This window comes from Cnephaeus nilssonii (genome assembly GCF_951640355.1).
Source record: "Cnephaeus nilssonii genome assembly, chromosome: 10".
NCBI lineage: Eukaryota > Metazoa > Chordata > Mammalia > Chiroptera > Vespertilionidae > Cnephaeus > Cnephaeus nilssonii.
In genome coordinates, this window is record NC_137081.1 from 57,020,168 (window position 1) to 57,045,404 (window position 25,237).

The 25,237-nt window shown below is 41.0% G+C and overlaps 1 protein-coding gene across 2 annotated transcripts in view; it reads left to right on the forward strand.

Annotated features, from left to right (window-relative positions):
- The window catches only part of ACVR1 (activin A receptor type 1), a 129,425-nt gene extending 114,667 nt beyond the window's left edge, over positions 1 to 14,758 (forward strand). For both annotated transcript variants that reach the window (XM_079782914.1, XM_079782915.1), the window contains exons 9-11: positions 1,832 to 2,029; positions 12,615 to 12,745; positions 13,507 to 14,758. In XM_079782914.1, the coding sequence (XP_079639040.1) occupies positions 1,832 to 2,029; positions 12,615 to 12,745; positions 13,507 to 13,641 (464 nt within the window). In that variant the 3' untranslated portion in view covers positions 13,642 to 14,758. The remainder of the gene's footprint in view (positions 1 to 1,831; positions 2,030 to 12,614; positions 12,746 to 13,506) is intronic.
- The last annotated feature ends 10,479 nt before the right edge of the window (positions 14,759 to 25,237 follow it).

Here is a 25,237-nt window from a genome sequence, read left to right on the forward strand (position 1 = left end):
AAAGGATTTGACATGTCAGGAAAATTGATTTGTTTTGAATCCCTTTAAAGTCTTTTCTTTCATGTTGAGAAATAATTTTACAATGTTTTCCAAGTCGGAGAAGAAACGTATTAAGGACAGCATTGAAAGGGCGTGGCCCAGTGGTTCCTATGGGCAGTGTTGGCTGTGGTGTCAAAGACGTTAATGGCAGAGCCGTGGCTTTCGAGCCGGGGCGACTGGGTTTCCTAGTTATTCAGCCGGTATTTCTGTGCAGGTCTTTTCATCTACTACCTGTTTATGTGCTCTAAGAGCTGGCCTCCTTACACTCCATGCAAAGGTGGGAGGCTTAGCAAGGGGGCCTCAGTAAGATGTGACCCATGTAAAATGTGAGCCCGTTTTTTGGTGGACTTCTGAATTATTTGAAACTTGCATAGTAGTGTGCTTATATATTGTTCATGTTACTAAATCAATGATGTCTTCCTCACAGGATTCTTAGAAGATTCAGAAATTAATAATAAACATTTGGAAAATAATAAGCATTTAATTGGTAGCTGCTTTTATATATAGTTCATTGGTCTAGGGAAGATGGACAAATTGGCTTTGGTTTATGGGGCTTGGTAGGGAGGCCGTGGGGGGAGTTTAGCAGTAAGTTTAATTTTCAGCTACATTTCTTTAGGATACTGAATAACTATGCTCATGAGAACTGAATTGTAATATTTGTAATAAGATTCATGCAGAAATCTGTATGAAGGGGTCTATTCAGGGGAGTAGATCTAGAGTACAAGAGATGGTGCCTATAAAACCACACTTTTAATACATTTTTACTCTATACCCAGAAATTGAAAATCACTCATTAGAAATCATGCTCTATTAATACTGCAAAAATATCTGTATTCTAGAAAAAATACTAGTATTCTATTTATTTTTCTAACTTTTATTATAAAAAATTCAAACCCACAAATATTAAAGAAAAGTATAATGATCATTCATACCTACAACACCTAGATTGAACAACTGTTAAAATTTTGCCATATTTTGTTTATCTATATGTGGCTGTATATATATTTTCTAATTCATTTAAAAATAAGTTACAGACATCATAACATTATTCCCAAATAATTCAGAATGCATTCCCTAAAAACACTACAAAATATATTCATTTTCAATTTTTTTTTTTCCAAACAAGAATGCTGCCAAGGTTCATACAGACTGAGGAATTCCGAAATGAGTCCTGGTTTTAGGAAAGTCCTTCAAAACCATTTAACATGAAAGTTGTGCTTCAAATGAGATCCAGTTTAATGTTCTCTGTACACGTGACTTTAGAGAAAGGCCAGTGGGTTTAGTCAGTGTTATCTGTCATTCAGGTGAGCAGCTAGTCCTGTAGGGATGGAGCGCCCTTTATGTATTAGTGATCAATTACTTCACATTCTCTGGCTCGCACTCTTTGGTATTGTGTTTGCACACTAGCGGGAGCAGGGGCAGAGCTTGAGAGCATAATTTGCTTCTTGTGAAGCCACTTTGAGGTTCCCATGTAAGATGTGAGCCTGTTTTTTTGTGGACTTTAAACACCAGCCTCTTCTAATAGGTTTGGTGTATTAGTTACCTAGAACTGTTTGTCTCTGACATTCATACATATGTTAACCTAACAGCCTCACAGTGTTTCTGGCAATAGTCACTTTCGTGCTCTCATAGAAGCCCTCACAACAGGCATCCCAGGGGATCCTCTGGGTGTAATGCAACAGTGACCCGGGTACCACAAGGGTGTGGTGATTGGGACGGGTTGAAACTGCGCCAGCAGCTCTCTCTGAGAAAGGACGTGAGCTGATGGACACTGTTGTCTTCTTCCTTTCAGGCCTGGCGGTCATGCATTCCCAGAGCACCAATCAGCTGGACGTGGGGAACAACCCACGCGTAGGCACCAAGCGCTACATGGCCCCTGAAGTCCTGGATGAAACCATCCAGGTGGACTGCTTTGATTCTTACAAGAGAGTCGATATTTGGGCTTTTGGACTTGTCTTGTGGGAAGTGGCCAGGCGGATGGTGAGCAACGGTAGGTATCTGATCTAATGTAATGTTGTCCACTTTCAAGCCCTGTTGATTCTACTGCCCTTAAAAGGGCAAAAGGGATACTTAAGTCCACATGGTTCATTGTCATGTGGCTGGCATTTATATTTAACTGGTAGGTGGAACGCAATGGCATTGTATTTTAACTGCACAAGAGGAACTCATTGTTTTCTGGAAGAGACTAGTCATTCCTTGTTTTTTTTTTTCTTTTGATTGGTCCATATTTCCTTCCTTCCTTCCTTCCTCCCTTCCTCCCTTCCTCCCTTCCTCCCTTCCTCCCTTCCTCCCTTCCTCCTTTCCTTCCTCCCTCCCTTCCTTCCTCCCTTCCTCCCTTCCTCCCTTCCTCCCTTCCTCCCTTCCTCCCTTCCTCCCTTCCTCCTTTCCTTCCTCCCTCCCTCCCTCCCTCCCTCCCTCCCTCCCTCCCTCCCTCCCTCCCTCCCTTCCTCCCTCCCTCCCTCCCTCCCTCCCTCCCTCCCTCCCTCCCTCCCTCCCTCCCTCCCTCCCTTCCTTCCTTCCTTCCTTCCTTCCTTCCTTCCTTCCTTCCTTCCTTCCTCCTTCTTTCTATTCTGCCTCTCTTTCCACTTTGCCTTCTTCTTTGCTCTTTTCACAAGTGAAGTTTAATGTGAGGAGGGTGCACAAGTAAATACAAGGGTGGATGAATTCTGCTATTTTAGGTATTTTTACTTGAGTTTAGATGATTGAGAAAAGGCTCAGGTGATGCGCTCGGAATTCACTCCTTTGTAAGAAGCAGACTGTATAAGTGAAGTTCATCTTCAGGAAGCCACAAATGAGTGATTATGCCAGTACTCTGGTAAGTTAAGTTTTATGAAATGGTGTCGCCTTGGCAGTTAGGGAAGCATATGTCCATCATTTTTACCTGCGTCCCCTACAATAAACTCTTACTCTTGTCTTTCATGTATCCAGATCAACCACAAATATAGTGTTGAACTTAACTTCAACTACATTGTATTCTGAAAGCACTACGTATACTCTTTCAAATTGCACATGCCCCATCTACCCACAAAGTGGTTATTATAGTAGAATCTTTTATGTCGACTAAATCAACCGCTTCACAACTTGAAATACTTTCACAACTGGAAATCTTATTTCACTGAGGATGTATCTGAAATTGTTCCAGAAAAACAGGAGACAGTGCCATATATTTAGATTAATATTTCTTTCCAAAAGATACTTCACCCTCCTGTGACCTATTGGAATCTTGGATTTGAAGTATGAAAGAAATAAGTCTGTAACATCTGTGCTCCATCCCACCTTCCAATGATATTTTCTTGCAAGGATCGAGATTTTGGGGCAATCATAATTTTCATGAATACACAGCCAGAGAATGGGAGGTTCTGAGAGGGAAGTGGATCTGGGTAACTTAATGTAGTTTTAGTGTGCAGTAATTAACATAGGCATGTCTTCATGATAGCTTTTTCCCCCCCTAGCAGCAGAGTATTTGCTTTTAAAAAACTCTCTAAGGATATCAAAGCTAATGTTTCAGATCAAACATAAACACACATGCATTGTAACCTGACAGTTCTTTTAAAGTACTTTAAAAAAAAATAGGATCTTGAACATTTTCTTGGTAATTATTTCTCAATCCGTGGGATCGCTGACTTGGATTTTGTGCCATTCAAGCGCCTGGAGAATTGTTTGCAACAGAGAGAGTGTTTTGCTGATTTATAATGTTCTGAACTTTGTCTGAAATTGCACATCGCCTTTATTTACCCTCCCCCTCTTGAGCTCCTTCGAACTGAAAATCGAATTCTAATTAGTTTTTCTTAACAGACATTTTAGAGAAGGATCGGTGTCATAATAAACCATGTGATGGAGAACTTGCCCCAACTAAGAGAGAGCTAATATTCCAGGGCCAGGGTGGGGGCAGTCCAGCTGGGGGTGTGTGTGCTGGAGCGGTGCCAGGCCAGCCTGTGAGCTGGAAGCCTAGTGCGGCAGAAACGTGAGATTAGGGCTATGTAAGAACTTACGTTGCAAACTAGGTCCCTGTGTCTCAGGCATAGGCCCAAATGGCTTTTAAAGATCAACTGCAATTAATGTTTGGTGTGAAGTTAACATCATCAGTTTAAAGTGTAGCTCAACAAATGGTGGTTTGCTTGATCTGTCCCATGTTTAACATTACTTCTGGGGGAAAAAAGATGAAGAACAGAAGAGAATATTTTGGTTGTCTTTGGATCTCCCCTTTATGTTATTGTTTAGGTTGTTTTTCTGGTTCCTAAAATGTTGGGGCTTAAGCTTCTGTTCTGTGGTGTGGTTTGATTTTTAGGGGGAGGTAAGGGTATATCGTGTCTCATTGGAAATCAGCTACTGTCCTTTGACCATGACTAATTTGCTATTTTCCTTCCTTTTGCTCTAGTCCCTCTTCTCCATAAATATTCATGTGCTCACATGCACACCACACATACATGCACATACAAAGAAATGTTTAAACTGAAAATTGAGAGTCTTCCATGCTTTTAACAAACCTATTTTGTTAATATCAACATCTTAGTTATTACTACCAAAATAGAAAGAAATGAGTAGAAAATAAACAAGAAAAAAATGCCCTTGTATTAAAAAAATTAATGTTTCTTTTCACTTCTTTATGCATATATTTTTGACATAGTTGTAATCATAGTCTAGATACACTTCTGTATTATCTTTTTCATTTATATGTGTGTTTTAATGTTGTTAAATGGCCTGTTTTTATTTTAAATGGTCACATGATATTTTTTTTAACTATTTCCATATTGTTAGACATCCTGTCTCCTCATTTGGGGCCTGTAGTAGACTCTTTGTTCATATAACTTTTCATTTGGGGAATTAATTCTTAATCTGAAAAAAAAAGTAGCCTTAATAGGTCAAAGACTATGGATGTTTTTATATATTGCCAAATTGCTTTCCATAAGAGTTGTACTAATTCACAATATCCCACTCACCCCAGGGTGTGATGTACGTATTTTGCTTTCTTACCAGCTTTAGGAACTGTCATTAAAAGTATATATTTTTGAAATTATTGCATATAAAATACACCTCATTTACATATATGAATATCTTATCTTCAGAAGGTCATTATAATTATGTGTCCTTTGAGCTCTTGAGTCCGTTGTAAAAACTGATGACCAGATAGTGCTCCTGGAGCACTGTGATCCTCAAGTGGACCATGAATATAAAACTACATTGCATTTTGTAGTTTTATTGGGATTTTACATTTATTTGCTACACCTAATAAACCTCATGCTGTTTCTGTACAGGAAATGAGAGTTCAGTCCATCTCACATCTGCAAATTGCTCAATAGTATTGTTTGGATTTTACTTTTCGTGTTTAGTTTGACACTGAATTTGGAATTGGTAGGCAGGAAAACAGTTTTCTCACCTTTACCGTGTGAATGTTTTATATGAATTCAAGGCAGGGTGTGCTTGGATCAGTGGTTCTTAAACTGGAGTGTACATCAGAATCACCTAGAAACACAGAGGACTGGCCCACCCCAGCGATCCTGACTTAGTAGGTCTAGGCTTGGATGGAGAATTTCTCTTTCGAACAGGGCCCCAGGGTGTTCCGATGCTGTTGGGTCAGGGCCTGTACTCTTGAGATCTCGTGTTAAAATGGAATACAGTAAATCAGTTTCCCCAAGCCAGGAAGTGAAGACTGCCCCAGGACTCCATCGGACCCTGTCCCGGGAGCATGTCCGTGCCTTGTCCTGAACTGTAGGTGAAACTTGCGTTCCCTTTCAAGCTTCTAAGGGGTTTATTTCTCCCTTAAGAGTCTTAGTCTTAGCCTTCCTGTTTAGATTTTTGCTACATCTCTGGCAGTATTCTTCTTTTCCTCTGTTGATAGTCCTGCAGATACATTGGTTTCTGGTTACCTGAGTTCAGTGCAGTGTGAGGAAAGGACTGTATGTAGGGATTCAGTAGATACATGGGGACGTTGTAACCGGATTAGTGCCTTTTAGCTGTGGTCTGATCAGAAACGTCTTCCCAGCGTCCCTCAGCACCTGCCCTCTTGAGTTTAGGAGTCCTTCCTCTGGAGCTGCGGCCTTCGGTGGCAGACCTTGTGTACAGAAACTCCATAGTTCTGTTGCTCTGATACTGCGGTCGTCTGCTCATGGATTTAAAATCTAAATACAATCAACTTTACTGTCCAGCACACCTTTGCCTACAGCATCTCCTTAGCACACAGTCTACTGTATGTTTTCACACCAAGTTTCATTGTGATTTAAATGCCATATAAATTTGTCATTTCTGTGACAGATGCACCTCACTATTATCAATAACCCAGTGACTCTTCAAAGGACCCAGAGGAAATCCAGTGCTAGGGTTCCCATCAGAATGTACAGTGGGATTTTAGCAAAGGCAGTGTCCCTAGGTACAGGCACACACTTTTACAAAACAGGACCTGTCCGTTCCTTTCTCGCGTTTGGTTGCCACACACACTGTGGTGTGTTTCCGTCTCTCCTTGCTGTGTTTCCCCTCAGGGCCAAAGCCCGGCACACGGACACCTCTGAGGGGGCACTCTCTGTACCGTTGTGCAGATTCTCCCGGGCCCACCAGAGGCAGAGAAATATAGTCATTAACTGGCTCTGAAATCATTCTCTCTGACTTGATAACTAACATAAGTTTCATCATCCAAAAAGTATTGATAACAATAGTGTCCACTTTAATGAGTTCTCATGATTAAATGAGATAACACATGTAAAGCACCCAGTGCGTGTCTGGCATATGGTAAGTGCTCCGCGGGCATCATTACTGTTCCACTGGGAACGAGTGAGTGACGGAGGTCACACGTGTGCTGGCAGAGCTCGGTTGCCCTTTCCCCACCTTTTCTCGAGCTAATCCTTCTGATACCACATTTGTTTCTCTCGGTGCCCACAGTGGGGCTGTGTGGACACACTCTTGTTTCACTGTTACTGGCTTTATTTTGTGATGGAATCGAGTGTTACAATGAGTCAAAAAATATTTGTGTCTCGTAGAAAAAAATTTTGCTTGGCTAAACTGTATGGGGTGGGGACTAGAAAGTACTTCTTAATAAGCTTAGGTTTGGCAACTTAGAAATCCTCAAAGCTTTGACACCCCAAAACTTTTTTATAACTTATTTGGCAGAACACATGAGCTGAACTCATTTAGGAGTTAGACTTGAGCTGAATTGACATGTGTCCGTCTGTAGCCTTTATTTCATTTAGTGTGACTGTTCATATATTTCACTGCAGGAATGTGTTTGGCAGTGGGGTATTCCTCTGACTCTGCTAGGATATCACATAAAGATAGTATGTGCCTCTTGTAAAATATAAAAAGCTCCAAATTCTGAAAACATACCTAACCTCAAGGGTTTGGATAGTGGATATATAATCAATATTCATTTAACTAATATGTATTTAGTGTCTATAATATGCGTGGTAGAGTGTTACGCTCTGGGAAGCAGTTGAGCTAATCCTTCTGATACTGAAAAAAGAAAAAAAAAAAACAAGAAATATCCAGTTTAAAGGTACACACATTTTAGTTGAACACATTATTATAAATTAATAGTATAAGCCACTATGGTTGAGGTACACAAGGAGATGACCGAGTGCAGGGTGGACACTGAACTTGGCCAGAAGCCTGGAGTATTGGCAGCAAGGTGGGAGGGTCTCTGAAGACAGAAGCATGAACTGAGTCATAAATGAGATGAGTAGCACCTACTCGGGTGGACCAACTTGGGAGCATGTGCAGGTGGAAATGAGAAATAACATCAGACAATGATGACGATTGGTATCCCAGGAAAAGGAAGAGCTGTGGGGAGTCATAAAGGTGTCCTATTGATGCAAGTGTAATTCCTGTGGCTGATGCCCAGGTACATGAAGGAAGGCAGTGGTGTGGAATGGTTGTTACTGGGCAATGAGCACCAACCTTCCCATGGGCAACGCTGATGGCATACGCATGGAAGAGGGACACAATGAGCTTTCCCCTTAGTTTTCTCCTAAAGATATATTGCTGGGGGCAGAAGCATATGGTGGAGGGGAGGACTTGAAGCAGAGAGACCTGTAGGTCCCGATGCAGCTGTCAAGCGGGTAGGAGATGGGGGCTCTGGGAAGGGTCTCAGGCCTTGGGGAGGGTCATCAGGAAAGCCTTGTTTCTGGAGACTAGCATTTTGGAAAGACCTCTCTGGCATGTCGTGCTTTTTGAAGTACTATGGACTTTCTTGTTTATCTGAACATCAGCTTCGAGATTTGTCCTTTAGAAGTGTTGGAACGGAATCATGGCAGTAAGGGGTTTACCCAGAGCCAAGCAGCAAATTAATAGTAGGGATATTGGTTGGTAAAGATATATTTGCCCCAGAAAAGAGAAAACTTTCCATGAGACATACGCCCAGGAACAAATGATTGTATAATTGAGATGCACAAGCCAAAGGTTGTGGGGGAGTAGGTAATGAATAATGCCTCTGATTTCTTTCACGTGGCCCTTTGAGTCACACCAACAGCTTGATATGGGAAAGCAAGGCTTGGCTCAGCTCCCCCTTCCTTGACCCCCACATAAGAGCTCCTCTTCTCTTCATTCCTGTGTCTTTTTGTTGTTTGTACCACACATTTGGCACTTGAAGTGCTTTGTATTTTTAGTCACTTTTCCAGAATTCATGCTGGCTCACGATTTGGCAGTTTGTTCATTGGGTGGTGTCTTTAAAGGACATCAAGTTCACTTTTTTTTTTTTTTTTTTTTTTTTTGCCTGGCTACCAGATTGTTTGTCACTTTCTGGCAGAAACAAGGAACAGTTGTACCTGACTTCCTATCTTAACAACACAAATCATTTCACAGTCTGGCCTTGACCTGTTCTCTCTCATTCTCTTTTTATTTTATAAGCATGATTTAAAAAATGTTTTTATTGATTTCAGAGAGAGGAAAAGAGAGGTAGCGAGAGATAGAAACATCAATGATGAGAATCATTGATCAGCTGCCTCCACGCTAGGGATCCAGCTGGCAACCCAGGCATGTGCCCTGACCAGGAATTGAACCGTGACCTCCTGGTTCGTGGGTGGATGCTCAGCCACTGAACCACACTGGTGGAGCTTGGCCTCTACTCTTCACTACCCATGTGCACCCGATTTCAGCCACAGAGACTTCTTTCCGTCTCTCCAGCTCTGAGGATGAGTGTTGTTTGTAACTCCTTATCTTTGCCCCACTCCCCCTGACCCCCATACCTGGAGTGCCCCCTTTCCTTGGTTTTTTTCTCTTCCTCATCCTTTTCTGAAAACTCATTATTATGTCTGCCCATGCCATAGCTTCTGGAAAGGTTACTTATACTTCGGTGACACCCACTTATCTGGTTCTTAATAAACCACACAGGTGTTTTCTTCTCTGAGTACCATGCCCTCGCCCCTTCTCCCTGCCCCTACCTCTAATGCTAGTTTGATTTATTTATTTTCTCATCTCCCTTTTCTCTTTTCCTGCTCCTCATCACCCACATCGCATTTTTCGTTTTTGTATCCCTAGGACCAAACAAAACCTCTGGTGCACACAGTTTAATGGATCAGAATGGTATGAGTAAAGTTAGGAACCAACAAGTAAAAATATAGTGATGGTTTCTAATCTACCTTTGCCTCTTAAGATATAAAGTAAGTAGTGAAGTGAAAAAAAATTCAGACTTTAAAAAACACCACCACAAAGAGCAGGGCTTGTCCTCCTCCTCCTCACTAGACATTGAGTTCCCTGAAAACCAAGAACATGTCTTACGCTTTTATCACCCTCACTATTTAACGTGGTGTCCCACACTTAGTAGGTACAGAATGTACTTTATATTGCTTGAAATAATTGCTTTCCTTCACCAGAGGGAGTTTCACATGGCGGCCAGGGTTTAATCCCAGTTGTATTTTATTCCGGAGAAGCATGACCAGTGTCAGATGGAAACAATCAACAATTGACCCATATTTGAAGAAAGAGGCGTGACTAAGTCCCAGGCATAATCAATTAGATGGTCTTTCTTTTTAAACTTGATTTCTTTTGTTAAAACATGGGGCCGTTTAATAAAGTTAAAATATGGTAAATATAAACATAAGGGGAAACCTCAGCTTTATAAAATGAAATTCATTGTTAGGTATCACTTTTAAAAATCTTGCCATGCTTTTTTCTTTTGCATTTAAATAGTAGGAAAATCCAACTGGTGTTACTGTTCACAATCACATAACCCTTTCCAAACTAGTCAGGCAAATTACCCCAAATAGCTGGCTGTTATGCTAGATTTTTAAAAAGAATTAAACCAGGTTATTAAATATATTCTCTTTTAGAAAAATTGAGAGATGGGGAAGGGCATATCTCTTATGTTTCCTATAAATTAATGTGGTCCTTGAAAAGTTCTAAATTATCTTGCAGGCCCATCTCCAAAGGTATTTTATGGGTGTCTGTGAGTAATGAAAAGAATTAAACTATTTTTGTTTGAATGCTTCCTGGGATCCTTACAAGAGAAGTAGGTAGGGCCTTAGAGGTGAGCTGGCTCCAGTCGTCTTCTCTGAGCAGGGGTTTATGCCTAATGTGAGCTCTTTATGATTTACCAGGAAAGGTTTTTAATCCATTGACTGAAATTTTTCAGTGCAGTTATGCAGTGTGGAAAAGTTAATTAGAAAATAGTATCAACTAGAAATTTATTTTTACATAATTAGAATACATTCCGTTTTTCAAATAAACTCAGTTGGATTTGTGAAGTTTAAGGAAAAAATCTAGTATTTCTTTAACAGAGGCTCTTTATCATAGCTAATCTTTTGTGTAAACAATTTGTATTCATATGGGATTTGTAAGAATGGATTCTCTTTCTTAAGTAGTTTAATTTCTTTGATATATGAAAAGGGAATTGAAGCTATTCAGGTGGCTTGTAGGAACTAGAAAAACTTAATCATAACTTTCTTCACAGCCTCCTCCTGTCTCCCCCAACAGCCTGTTCAGTGTGTAGGAATGGACGAAAGTTACTTAGAGGAAGGGAAAAGGGCAGAAAATCAAGCAATCCACTGTCCTCATGGTTGAAACCTTTGATGATAGAAGGATTTTCTTCCTTTTATTTGTGTGAGGGGAAGAATCAGTCTCCTAATTCAAAATGAAGTTTTTAAAATTAAACAAATAGTTGACATACAATATTGTATTAGTATCAGGTGTACAACTTAGTGATACGTTTATATACCTTACTACGTGTCCACCACGATCTGTCCAATAACCATCTGTCCCTGTACAAAGTGATGCTATTACTGACTGTATTCCTTGTGCTGCACATTGCTATAACCCTGTGACTCGTTTGTTTTATAACTGGAAGTTTGTACCTCTTTTTCCCCTTCACCTTTTTCACCCATCTACCCACCTACCTTTTCTCTGGCAACCATCAGATTGTTCTCTGTATCTCTGAGTCTTTCTGTTTTGTCTTCTGGAGTCCACTTATAATTGAAATCATATGGTATTTGTCTTTCTCTATCTGGCTTATTTATTTAGCATAATACCCTGTAGGTCCATCCATGTTGTTGCAAATGATAAGGTACCTTTTAAATCGCTGCTTTATTGCTGTGCCCAGAGCAGGTGAATCTGCCACGTTGGCCCCTCAGTGACATCTCTTCCTCTTGCAGATCACCTCTCTGGTGGCGTTCCCACGGTGACCACGTCTCCGTCTCTCCTACTCTTTGTGGTTCCTCTCTCGTTTGTTGTGCAGAAGCTGTTTAATCAGCCCTCGGTTGTTGTTCTATATGTAGGTGTATGTTTGGTGTGTCCCTCGGATGAGGTGAATTTGGGGGCCTTCCTATGCAACTGTCTTGGATCCCCCATCCCCAAATGATAAAGTGAAAAATTTTTCTATTTGTGGAATTACTCTTTCTTCTGAAAAATAAGCAGTTGGTGTAATTTTGCTGAAATTAACCACTTTCATATTTGGGAATAAGGGAAGAGTTTATCCTTTTCAGTCATTCTTGTTTTTCTCAAATGACTACCCTTCTCTACATTTTGTGCTCCAATCTGAGAGTAAATAATTGAGCCATCAGTGAGCTATAGCTGGCAGTTAGCATGTATTCAGTCATGTACAATGAATGAATAAGGAAATTTGTAATTTGTATTAATTACCTGTATCCTCTCAATAGGAGGAATTATTTTATAGCAAGGACTTTTTTCCTAATCATACTAAAAAGGTGTATTTTGATAATGCTCTTGGGTTATTTGCCTGTAGCTCTAGTTTGTGGATAACTTTTTATTTCTATTATGGTCTGAAACTACTAGATTCATGTCAAAACATGTCGTGTCTTTTTTTGATCACCAAAGGAATTTTTGTCTTGGATCTTACAGAGCTGTTTATATACACTCTCGGAGCATTCTGTTAATTGTAATTACATGAGAAGTAGTCACAGTTTCTTGTAACAATCATCTTTCCTCCAGTTTCTCTGCAGGGCATCTATATTGCCTTGTTCTCTACTTATTTTAAGACCTACCTATAGCTCTCAGAATCACCTTGAAGTGTGAGAAAGGTGATGAGGAGGGTGATCAGTACTTTTCCTGTCACATTATAATGTGACACTATCAATAAAAACCCTGAGGAAACCTCTACTCTCTTGCTAAGCCAACACAATTCTTGTCCATGTGTGCAGGTATTGTGGAAGATTACAAGCCGCCATTCTATGATGTGGTTCCCAATGACCCAAGTTTTGAAGATATGAGGAAGGTGGTCTGTGTGGATCAACAGAGGCCAAACATACCCAACAGATGGTTCTCAGACCCGGTAAGAACCACTTTCTTAGTTTTACAGCTGTCCTCAGCTGTTTGCTTGCTCTTGTGTTTCATCTGGTATGATTCTTAAGTAATCTGCCTCAGTTACCTATTGCTTTCTCTCCCTATTTTATGCAGATGGCCTTAGATCTAGTTAGGTAGGTACAGAAAATTCTCTTTCTTTAAAGAGCCATAGCTGATAGATCTTGCTAACGACTGACAGTATTCACAAAAATTCCTATTACTGATTAGCTTTAGAAATTGGGAGTGTCATGACTATACCACTGGCGCTAGAACTGGAGTTTCATGTATAAACCAAGACACTGAGTGATGCTTTTAACTGTTTTGCTTTGTCCATCTCTTCATATCTGAAATTGCAAACATAAGTTGTTCAATGCTGAAAGTCCTTATTTCTGCTCTTTAGTAGCAAATCTAAGACATTGAGAAATCACCCTTTCTGCACATTTCAGTTTTAACTCTGGGTTAGTATTGCCATTTGTAGCACCCATAAAACCATCAAGGGATTGACCTATGTAATTGACTTGATAAAGTCATTGGGTAGTCTAGGTGTCCAAAGGACAGATGCCATGAAACCCAAGAGTGGCTTCTTTATTAGTGGTCAGGGCCTCGATTATTGGTTTAAGAAAGATGGCAATGACACCACTTTAACTTCACGAGACCTAGAGCTCTGCAACACAGCTAACACATCTGCCCAGCTTCTCCCTCCCCAAAAAACCACCTTTTCACTGTGGTGTTTGCTCCTTCTCTCTGCAGACATTAACTTCTCTGGCCAAGCTGATGAAAGAATGCTGGTATCAAAACCCGTCCGCAAGACTCACAGCTCTGCGTATCAAAAAGACTTTGACCAAAATTGATAATTCCCTAGACAAATTGAAAACTGACTGTTGACATTTTCATGGTGTCAAGAAGGAAGATTTGACGTCGTCGTCATTGTCCAGCTGGGACCTAATGCTGGCCTGACTGGTTGTCAGACAGAATCCATCTGTCTCCCTCCCCAGATGGCTGCTTCAACAAGGCAGACATCTCACCCAGCCATGTGTTGGGGAGACACCAAAACCACCCTAACCTCGCTCAATGACTGTGAACTGGGCATTTCACAACTGTTCACAACGCAGAGACTGATGTTGGACAGACACTGTTGCAAAGGTAGGGAACTGGAGGAACACAGAGAAATCCTAAGAGAGATCTGGGCATTAAGACAGTGGCTTTGCATATCTTTCACAAGTCTCCTAGACACTCCCCACGGGAAACTCAAGGAGGTGGTGAATTTTTAATCAGCAATATTGCCTGTGCTTCTCTTCTTTATTGCACTAGGAATTCTTTGCATTCCTTACTTGCACTGTTACTCTTAATTTTAAAGACCCAACTTGCCAAAACATTGGCTGCATACTCCATTGGTCTGTCTTTGGATAATAGGAATTCAATTTGGCAAAACAAAATGTAATGTCAGACTTTGCTGCATTTTACACATGTGCTGATGTTTACAATGATGCTGAACATTAGGAATTGTTTATACACAACTTTGCAAATTATTTATTACTTGTGCACATAGCAGTTTTTACAAAACTGCTCTGTGCATATGTTAAAGCTTATTTTTATGTGGTCTTATGATTTTATTACCGAAATGTTTTTAACACTATACTCTGAAATGGACATTTTCTTTTATCCTCAGTTAAATTCACATTTTAAGTGCTTCACATTTGTATGTGTGTAGACTGTAACTTTTTTTTTTTTTCAGTTCATATGCAGAACGTATTTAGCCATTACCCATGTGACACCACTGAATATATTACTGATTTAGAAGCAAAGATTTCAGTAGAATTTTAGTCCTGAACGCTGTGGGGAAAATGCATTTTCTTCGGAATTATCCATTATGTGCATTTAAACTCTGCCAGAAAAAAAATAACTATTTTGTTTTAATCTACTTTTTGTATTTAGTAGTTATTTGTATAAATTAAATAAAATGTTTTCAAGTCAAGAAGTGAATTATATTCAGTGTATAAAAAAGATCTAGATAATATAGAACATTTTCTTATGGGAACAATAGAAAATCATCATAAACCGAATTTGCTTTTCAAGTCCAGTAATGAACTTGAGGGCTTCTACGAGGATGTTTCCAGCTAGAATTTGGTATCAGATAATTTGAATTTTGTTTGTTTCTTTTTTTGGCTGTGATGTTTTTTCTTGGTCAAAAAAATGACTGATTCGCCTTCCTAACAAGATGGTTGTGAGTAGAAATGGGAGGGAGGATGTGAAAGCATTTTATTTAGTATGTGGCCATATGCGAGTGGAAAGCAGTCTTACCCATCTCACCATATGCTTGAGGAGAGTCCATTGTTGGCTTTTTTCACTTAACTCTGTTCAACGAGATTGAAAAGATTGGGTTTAGAGTATCCCCAAAGGGGAAGAAGTGTAAAGATTCTGAAAAGTTCACCAGAGGTAAGTTAACAATACATTTACCTGTATTATTATCCTATATAATAAAACTCTAATATGCAAATTGACCCAATGGTGGAATGACCGGTTGCTATGACTTGCACTGACCACCAGGGGGCAGATGGTCAATGCAGGAACTGGCCCCTGATGGTCAGTACGCCTGTGGGAGTGCTGCTCAGCCAGAAGCCGGGCTCATGGTTGGCAAGCACATCAGTAGTGGTGGGAGCCTCTCCTGCTGGGTGGTAAGGAGCGAGGGGTCCTGGACTGAGAGCCCCAGACTGTGAGAGGGATGTCTGACTGCCAGCTTAGGCACGATCCCCGGCAGGCGGACATCTTCCAAGGTGTCCTGGACTGTGAGAAGATGCAGAACGGGCTAAGGGACCCCCCACGCCCCAGTGCACTTATGTTGTGCACCGGACCTCTAGTGTATTTAAAAAATTGTGGTAAAATACAGATATAAAATTTATCATCTTAATCATTTAGATGTACAGCTTGAGGGTTGTGCTGCCGTCTCACTATCCATCCCCAGAACTCTTCATCTTGCAAAACTAAAACTGTACTGATTAAACAATAGGTCCCTGTTCCTCAGTCTCTGGCAACTCTCACTCTATTTTCTATCTCTATGAGGTTACTCTAAATACTTCATTTGAGTGGAATCATACAGTATTTGTCCCTTCATGGGAGACTAGCTTTTTCACTTAGCATAATGTCTTCAAGGTTCATTCTTATTGTAGCATATATTAGAATTTACTTCCTTTTTATGGCTGATAATATTCCATTTGTATGTATATACAACATTTTGTTTATCCATTCATCTGTTGATGGGCAGTTGGGTTTCTTCCACTTTTTTAGCTATTGTGAATAATGCTGCCATGAACATTGGGTGTATAAATATTTCTTTGAGTTCTTGCTGTCAATTCTTTTGGCTGTATACCCAAAAGTAGGATGAAGTCGCATTCGCATTTAACTTTCATTGAAGTATTACATATGTAAGAGTATACATATATAGAATTGTACAGCTTGATGCATTTTTATCAATTTTATAAATTGGTTGCACCCAGATCAAGCAGCAGAACATTAGCTTCTCTAGAGTGTCAGCCTCATAGCAGCATGAGTCATTCCTTGTTTCTCTCCTTTTTGATTTATAAGTAACTGGACATCCATTACACCAGGACTCCTGGCAACTTTTACCCACCCATGCACTTGAATATGGATCCAAAGGATTTGGTGAGCCTACCCAACACCCACGTGCCATGACTGGGAAAAGGGGAACCTGGAGAATGCCAAACTAGGCAGACACTCGGGCAAGAAAAATTTTGTAGAGATCTACCAACCTGGCGGGAGAGTCTGGCATGCCATAGGATGGAGATGGAAATTAGCCTGGAGGTGGGGGAGCTCACTGAGGTGCCCCGCTCCCCAAGGAGACATTGCAAAGCACACCATCCACCTCTCTGCCATAGGAGGTGGAGAGTGAAAGTAGCGGGTGACAGACTGCTTGGCTGCATGGGTTGCAGCTGGAGGGACCTGTTTCTCTCTAGCAATACCTAAATTACTGAGGAGGGCTCTCGGGGCCGGGGGCAGGTGAAGGGAGATTTGGGACTTCAGCAGGAGGTCCACCCACAGACTTCTGGGACTCCCCAACTCATGGATCATTCTGTTGGGCTATGGGAACTCCCAAGCCTCAGAAGCAAAGCCTACACCTCCCAACATGCCGCTGCCAGCTCTCTTTGTGCCCTGGCAGAGGAGGGAAGCCCTGAGAGCCTGCTCAGGTAAGAGAAACCAAAACCTTGAGCTACAGCACCACCTTCTGGAATACAAAAAGCGGTTTTTAATTGCCAACCTGTTGAACTGTAACAGCCAAAGTAAACAAATCCTTCACTAAGGAAAATGCATGCTGCTTCACATGTGAACGCAGAAGTGCATCTCCTCTAACACTATGAAAAATATCAAAGCATGACTTTCGGACTAGGTGGCAGGGTAGGTAAACATTGTGCTCGCCTCTTCCCACAACCACATCAAAATCACAGGTACATTATAGAACAACTACCACTGAGAACCAACCACATGAAGACAAGCTGAACAGAGCACTGTAACTAAGGATATAAAGAAGCCATGTCCAGATTGGTAGGGGAGCAGATGCAGAATGGGCAGGTCTCACACCCATAGTGTGGCAATTAAGAATCTGGAGGGATGTCTTGGCTACAGAGGTCTCCCCTGAGGACTGAGGGGTCCCAGCCCCAGGCTGGAACACCAGTGCTAGGAAGAGGAGTCCTCATAACATTTGGATGTGAAAACCAGTGGGAATTGCGTCTGGGAGACAGAGGGCTGCTGGACACCTGGGGATCCTCTTGAGGGCCCATTCGTGGACTCGCACATGAACTCACTCCCTCTGGGCTCCAGCACAGGAGCAACATCTCAGAAGGTACCAGGGATGTATGGGGACTGACAAGGGCTACAAGACAAGGGCTGCGGGGACAGGGATCAAGGCAGCTCTCTGGGATGGAAGTGCTGGCAGGCGCCATTGTTCCCTTGTTGAATGCTCCTTCCACTCACCCTGCAGGCCCAGCTGGTGCCAAATCTGAGCTCTTCATTAACCTGGCTAACACTGTCTCACCTGGTATTCTCTGAGATCCCACCCCGCCCAACTTGTGCACCTGGCCCAAACCTCTTCTGGTAGCAGCTCCACAAAAGCTGCCTGCCTTGCTTCATGCTGTGGACTATCTCAAAATATCTCAAAGGCCAACAAGCCCCAAACAAGTAGTGGTTGGCCTCAGCATCCCCTGTACCTCTTTCTAAGTGGCCCCAACCCTGGCACAAGTGGCGACCCATCTTAACTTACATCGTAACTCCCATCAGTTGGTCACAAGGCTGGCATAAATGGCAGTCAGTCTTGACTTGGGACGTAGCTTCAAATAACTGGCCAAAGCTTGGCCCAAGTTGCAGCCGGCCTCAGCTCACATTGTGATGCCTACCAAAGGGTCCCAAGCCTAGCACTAGTAGCAGCCAGCCTTGGTTTGCAGCATAGCCTCTCCTTAGTGCCTCCAAGCCCAGCATAAGCAGCAATAAATTACATATCACTTTGTATCTACTACCAGGTAGCCCCAAACTAGTTAAAAGCTGTGGCTGATCTTGACCTGCTCTGGAGCCCCTCCAAAGAGGCTCCAGAACCAACACACCTAGTGGGTAGCCTTATACCAAATGAGAGCACCACCCAACAAACCATAAATGACACACTCGAGGGTAGACTAGGTTGGCACCAGAGAGCTCTTCTGCTGTAGTCACAGCAAGTCCTCACAGCCAGTCAGCCTGAGGGTCAGTCCACTTACCCCCACACAAAGGACACCTCCGGAGCCTGGCTCAGGTGACATGGGAGACTGCACCACCGGGCCCCACAGAACACCTACTACCTCAGATCACTAAGACAAGAGTGGGAGATAGAGTAGATCTGCCTAATACATAGAAACAACACACACAGGGATTCAGCCAAAACAAGGAGTTAAACATGTCCCCAATGAAAGAACATGACAAAGCTCCAGGAAAAGAAGTAAATGAAATGCAGAGAAGCAGCCAACCAGATACGAGTTCAAAATCCTGGTTTTAAGGATACTCATGAACTTAGGAGAAGAAGAGAGGAACTCACTGAGCACTTCAACAAAGACAAAACAACAACTAGTCAGAAATGAACAATAACTGGAATGAAGAATACATTAGAGGGAATGAATAGCATATTAGATGAAGCAGAGGATCGAATTAGCAATGTGAAAGACAAAGTAGTGGAAAATACACTATCGGAAAGCAAAATGATGATGATGATGATGATGATGATGATGATGATGAAGAAGAAGAAGATGGTAGTCTGGGATAACACCAGGTGTAACATTAGCATCATAAGGGTACTAGAATAAGAAGAAAGAAAGTAAGGAATTGAAAACCTATTTAAGAAATAATGACTGAAAACTCCCCTAATTTGGTGAAGGAAATAGACATACAAGTCCTAGAATTGCAGAGAGTCCCAAACTTTAGTAAAAATGACAATACAGACACAACAGAAATAAAAGAAAATGCTATGAGCAATTATATAATTTGTAAGAAATGGATGAATTTCTAGAAACATACAATCTTCCAAGACTAACTCAGGAAGAAACAATCTGAACAGACTGATAATTACTAACAAAATTAAATCAGTAATAAAAAATAAATAAACAAAGTCCTGGACCAGATGGCTTCACAGGTGAGTTTTACCAAACATTCAAAAAAGAATTAATACCTACCCTCGAACTTTTCCAAAAACTTATAAGGAGAAAAGACTCCCAAACTCATTTTATGAGGCCAGGATTACCCTGATACCAAAATCAGACAAAAAAAAAAAACCACACACACACAAAAAAGAAAATTATAGGCCAATATCCCTGATGAACATAGATGCAAAAATCCTCAACAAAAAATTAGCAAACAATTCAGCAATACATTAAAAAGATACACTGTGAATAAGTAAGAGTTATTCCTGGGATGCAAAGTTGGTACAATATCCACAAATCAATTACTATGATACATCACATAAACAAAATGAAGGATAAAAATCATATGATCATATCAATAGATGTGGAAACAGCATTTGACAAAATCCAGCATCCATTTATGACAAAAACTCAGTGAAGTGGGAATAGAGGGAACATACCTCAACATAATAAAAACCATATATGACAAACCCATAACTAACATACTCAATGGTAAAAATATGTTTTATTCAACATAGTCTACTCTCAGCAATTTTCAAATATGCAATACCACCATGCTATACAATATATCCCCATGATTTATAATTGGAAATTTGTACCTTTTGACCCCTTCATCCATTTCACCCACCCTTCATCCCCCACCTCTGGCAACACCAATCTCTGTTCTGTATCTCTTAGCTCATTTGTATGGTTTTTGTTTTGCGATTTTTTAGATTCTACATATAATTGAGATCATATATTTGTCTTTCTCTGACTTAATTCACTTAGCATGATACAGTCAAGGTTCATTCATATTGTTGCAAATGACAGGAATTCCTTCTTGTTTATGGCTGAATTACATATATATATATATATAACAAAAATCCTCAACAAAAAATTAGCAAACAGACACAAAAATCCTCAGCAGGATATATATAATCTCACAATTCCTTTATTCATTCATTCATGGATAGGATGGGATGTTCCTTAGGTTGTTTCCATATCTTGACCATTGTGAATAGTGCTAAAATGAAAATGGAGGTACATTTCAAGATCGTGTTTTCATTTTCTTTAGATAAATACCCAGAAGTAAAATTTTTGGAGCATATGGTAGTTGAATCTTTAAGTTTTTCAAGTGCTTTCACACTTTCCCATAGTGGCTGTACCAATTTATAGCCTCATCAACAGTGCACAAGGGTTCCATTTTCTCTACATCCTCACCAACGCATTTCTTATCTTTTGGAAAACAGCCATTCTAACAGGGTATATCTAACAGGATATTTCATAATGGTATTGATTTGCATTTCCCAGATAGTGATGTTGAGCACCTTTTTATGTATCTATTGGTCATACCTATGCCTTCTTTGGAAAAATGTCTATTCAGATCCTCTGTGTATTTTTTAATAGGATTGCTTTTGGCTACTTTATGTATTTTATGTATTTATCCCTTATCAGATATATAATATACAAATATTTTCTCCCCTTTAGAATTTTGCCTTTTCATTTTGTTGATGGTTTCTTTTGCCATATAGAAGCTTTTTAATTTGATATACACTGAGTGGCCAGGTTATTATTATATATATATTAAAGGCCTGGTGCATGAATTCGTGCATGGGTGGGGTCCGGCCAGCCTGGCCAGGGGCAGGGGACATGGGCGGTTGGCCGGCCTGCCTGCTTGTCAAACTCCTGGTCGAGGGGACAATTTGCATATTAGCCTTTTATTATATAGGATATACACTGAGTGGCCAGATTATTATGCGTTCAGAGATCATAATAATCTGGCCACTCAGTGTAGTCCCACTCATTTATTTTTGCTTTTGTTGCCTTTGTTTTTGATGTTGAATCCAAAAAAGCATAGCCAAGACCAATAACAAGGAGCTTACCCTCTATGATTTCTTTTATGGTTTCAAGTCTTACATTCAAATATTTAACCCATTTTGAGTTAATTTTTATGTATGTAATATTTTTGCATGTGCCTATCCACTTTTCCCCACACCATTTATTAAAGAGACTGTCCTTTCCCCATTGAATATTCTTGGTTCTTTTGTTATAAGTTAATCGGCTATACTGTTTATACAAGGGTTATATCTGGGCTATTTTGTCCCAATGCTCTATGTGTCTGGTTTTATGCCATTACCTGTATCTGACATTTCCTCTTAGAAATGTCCTTGAAGAAAATTTGTTTCAAATTCCCTCTTCCCTCATAGCAGAGGGAGTTTGGAAGATGAGCGGGTTGGGCACTGGCAGAGATCGGGCGCTGGCAGTAAGTAATCCTATTGTATACATAAAGTTTTTAAGGGAAACGTGACTGTGCACAGAGACCATGCCACCAGCTTTTAGGATTTCTTGGCCTCTGATGCCAGGTCTGGTAAATAGGCTATTGGCTCCAGAGGGGAAGTTGGCAGCCTTAAAAAAGGGGAGAGGAGTTCATGCCACAGGGCAGCGTGTATTGGAGAAGAGTTGCAGCAATGTTGAGCAAAAGCATTTATATGGAGAAAAATGGCCTTTTGACAGCAGTGGGCTAGGTTCCCAGACAGGCACAGTTGTTTGTCCTGAAGACTCGCTCTGGCCTCTCACTCTGTCTCTCTCGGCCACATGATGGCCCTGCCTCTCCTCTCTGCCCGTCAAAAATGGGACAAGGACAAAGAAGAGGAGACAAAACTTGCTGCTCTCTTTGTTTCTGTAAGTGGTTTGTCTCTTCTTTGCCATAGAGTAAATGCATTCATATTTAAATGTTCAGGTTCCTACCCAGATCGTAATTTTAGGAGGAAAGATTGTTCATTAGCCTGAGCAGCCCCTTGGGTTATGTGAAAAAGTGATCATATCTATTAAGGAAAAAGATGTCGATATTGCTAAAGGCTGAACAATATACACAGTTGACACAATTGCCCCACAATTGTGAGGAGTAAGGAATTGTTTCCATTGGCACCACATTTTCTTTGCCCACAGACCTATTCCGGTCTCCAGCTGGGCTGCTTTCCCCTTACCTCTAGGCTCAGCCCTGCCAGTCCCAAAGCTCTGGTATCAGTCCAGGTCAAGGCTTCCTGAATTATTCATATATTTTTAAAATATATACTTATTTTGATAATCATTTACTGATGGTCTAACAAGAGGCAACCTGGAACCAGTCTAGGAAGCATCAAACAACAGGTGCCATTGTGCGTTCAATGAAGACAGCCATGCAAACATGCGGTGGGCACTCTCTGTATCAGGAGCCCTGCGCCAGGGGTTTTCATTGCTGCAGGGTCTGTATAATTCCTTCAGTCCGGGTGAAGTCACTGAGCCCTGTATATGTTTCCCGTCATTAAACCTGCCTTGGTCTCCTGTCCCCACACTCCTTCACCTCACCGTCACCACCACTATCAGGCTCCTAACTCAGAGCCTTGTCTTAAAAGTTATAAAAGTTACAAGTGTCGCAACAATGACTAGTATTGTAAGCCATGTAATATGTGCCAACACTCTCTAAGGGCTTACCACTAACTCGTCTAATATATCAGCTTAGCAATCTAATGAGAGGACATTATGACCCCCATTTAAAGATGAGGACATTGAGGTGTGGGGAAATGAGGTCGTTTTCATTCCTGCCTTGCAGTGACAGTTTCCTCTAGTTTCTGGAGTTCTGTCCTGAATACAGATTCTGGTGTCCGCGTTTAGACTTGCTGCCGCAATCACTGTCACTGTGTGCCTAGGGGGATGCTCATTGCAAACAAGAAGCCATTTTTTTACTAAGGCTGCGTGCATCTTGTTGTACTTGGGCTCTTTGTTTCCTGGGCCGTCTCTCTTCTCAAATGTGAGCTATTTGATGACAGGGATCACTGGGAACATACTTGATACGTAATCAATGTTATTTTCCCTCCTTCTTTCAAAGGAGGTGTGCGGTAAGTGATGCTGGATCTTTGTATAGTGCCTGCCTTGCTTGGCAGCTTCGTATAGAGCAGGGCTCTTACTTAAATGCATTAGGTAGGTTGAGGGTAACACAAGAGAGAGTAATGGGGGACCGAGACACATGGGGAAGCATGGGTCCAATCAACGGAGGCAACTGTTATTCACGTCCAGCTAATTGCTGCCACGCAAGAATGATGACTTGTGTAGCGACATTTTCCAGTTTTTCAAGGTAAGTCGGAATACTGAACTGTTATATAAAATTTGCTAATTTTTACAAAATACTGCCAAATCAAGAAAATCTCTCAGAGGTCCAAATTGTCTACATGAGTTCTACATGTTTTTCTTTGGTAAGAAGCTAAATAATTGCTTTTTAAATGACTTGCTTAGCATGCAAAGACTCAGACACTCAGATGAACTCTCAGAAGATGGTAGTTTATGAACATATCCAGAAATAGAACCAAACCAGGTGACGCAGTCATGAAGCTAGTAGGTAAAGGTAAAGACTGCAAAAGGAGGGACAACAAAGGTGGGGAATCATGGAAACCAATGGGAACAGCTTTGGGATAAAGGCAAAATGTAGAAAATCTAATCACTGGTCCAAATAGAGTTTTTAGTAAATCTGTTCTCAATAAAGTTGCAGTTCATAGGATATAGCTAAAGTGTTGTGATACTTTGTCATTGTGGTATCAATGAGACAGGGTGGTGACTAAATCTGTTTTGGATTTCTGGGGAATGTCTTTGCTGCATTGCTTATTTGAGAACCTGTTGCTTTGTGGAAGAGTTTTCTAGAAACTCCTTTTGCCTGCAGTCATACCCATAATCATTATTAATTTAGGCTATCAGCAAGCCCCTTAACAACACAAGGTCTGAGAGCATGATTTTTCTCACACAAAACCCACATGATTTAAAAAATATCATAGGTTCATATGGAATGTGTTAAGTATTTCATGGAAGATGACCCCCCATCTTTAGTAGGGTCAGAAACATTTTCTGATTTTGTGAATGTGTCTTCAATGTCTGTTATGCCGCAGGTGTAGTTGTAAAGCAACTTTCACTGGGAAATAATGGGTAACAATGAATACAAGCTGTGATGCCTATATTTTCAGAAATGTACAATTGGCTTGGAAAGAAAATGGTGCCAGCCACAGGGGAGTATGTTCAAGGGAGTTGCAAAATGAGAAGAAGGAGGGGAGAGAATCAGGAGAAAACAAACATTCTGACTTTTGACTGAGAGTCTCTCTGCCAATTTCTCCTCACACACCAAGGCTTATTATTTACTTTATATACTCTTACAATATTTCAAAACAAAGTCAGATTTTTCTCCTTTTTATTTATTTATTTATTTTAGGTTTAATCTGCTTTCTTTTTTTAAAATTCTTTATTGTTTAAAGTATTACATATATCTTCTTTTCCCCCCATTAACCTCTCCCTGCCTGTCCCCCGACCCCTCCCCTCCCAGCACATGCCCTACTGTCTGTTTCCATGGGTTATGCTTATATGCATGCATAAAAGTCCTTTGGTTGCTCTCTTATCCCCACTCCCTTCCCTCTGAGGCTGTACAGTCTGTTCGATGCTTCTATGTCTCTGGAAAGCTTAGTGATAGCCTGGCCCACTGCTTAGTATTGCTTTTAGCCCTTCCTGACCAGAAAGGCTGGCCAGAACATCTAAAAGTTGCATAGCCTGGCAGCACTTGAACAATCTGGCAGGCACAGCTGATCATGCACAGAGCAAAGCCATGGACTTGTTTAGCCAGGGACATTGGGGCACGGGTCAGCTTGAATCAAGCCCATTAAAAAATGCCATTCCAGGCTTAGGGTTGGTTATCCTGCTCTGCCTGGACAGGCAAACAATTTTTAGACTTACCCATTGTGGAATACAGCCTTCCACCGCCCAGCAAGGGGACCAGAGCACAGCACACAGAAAGCTGTTTAGCCTATCAAATGGCC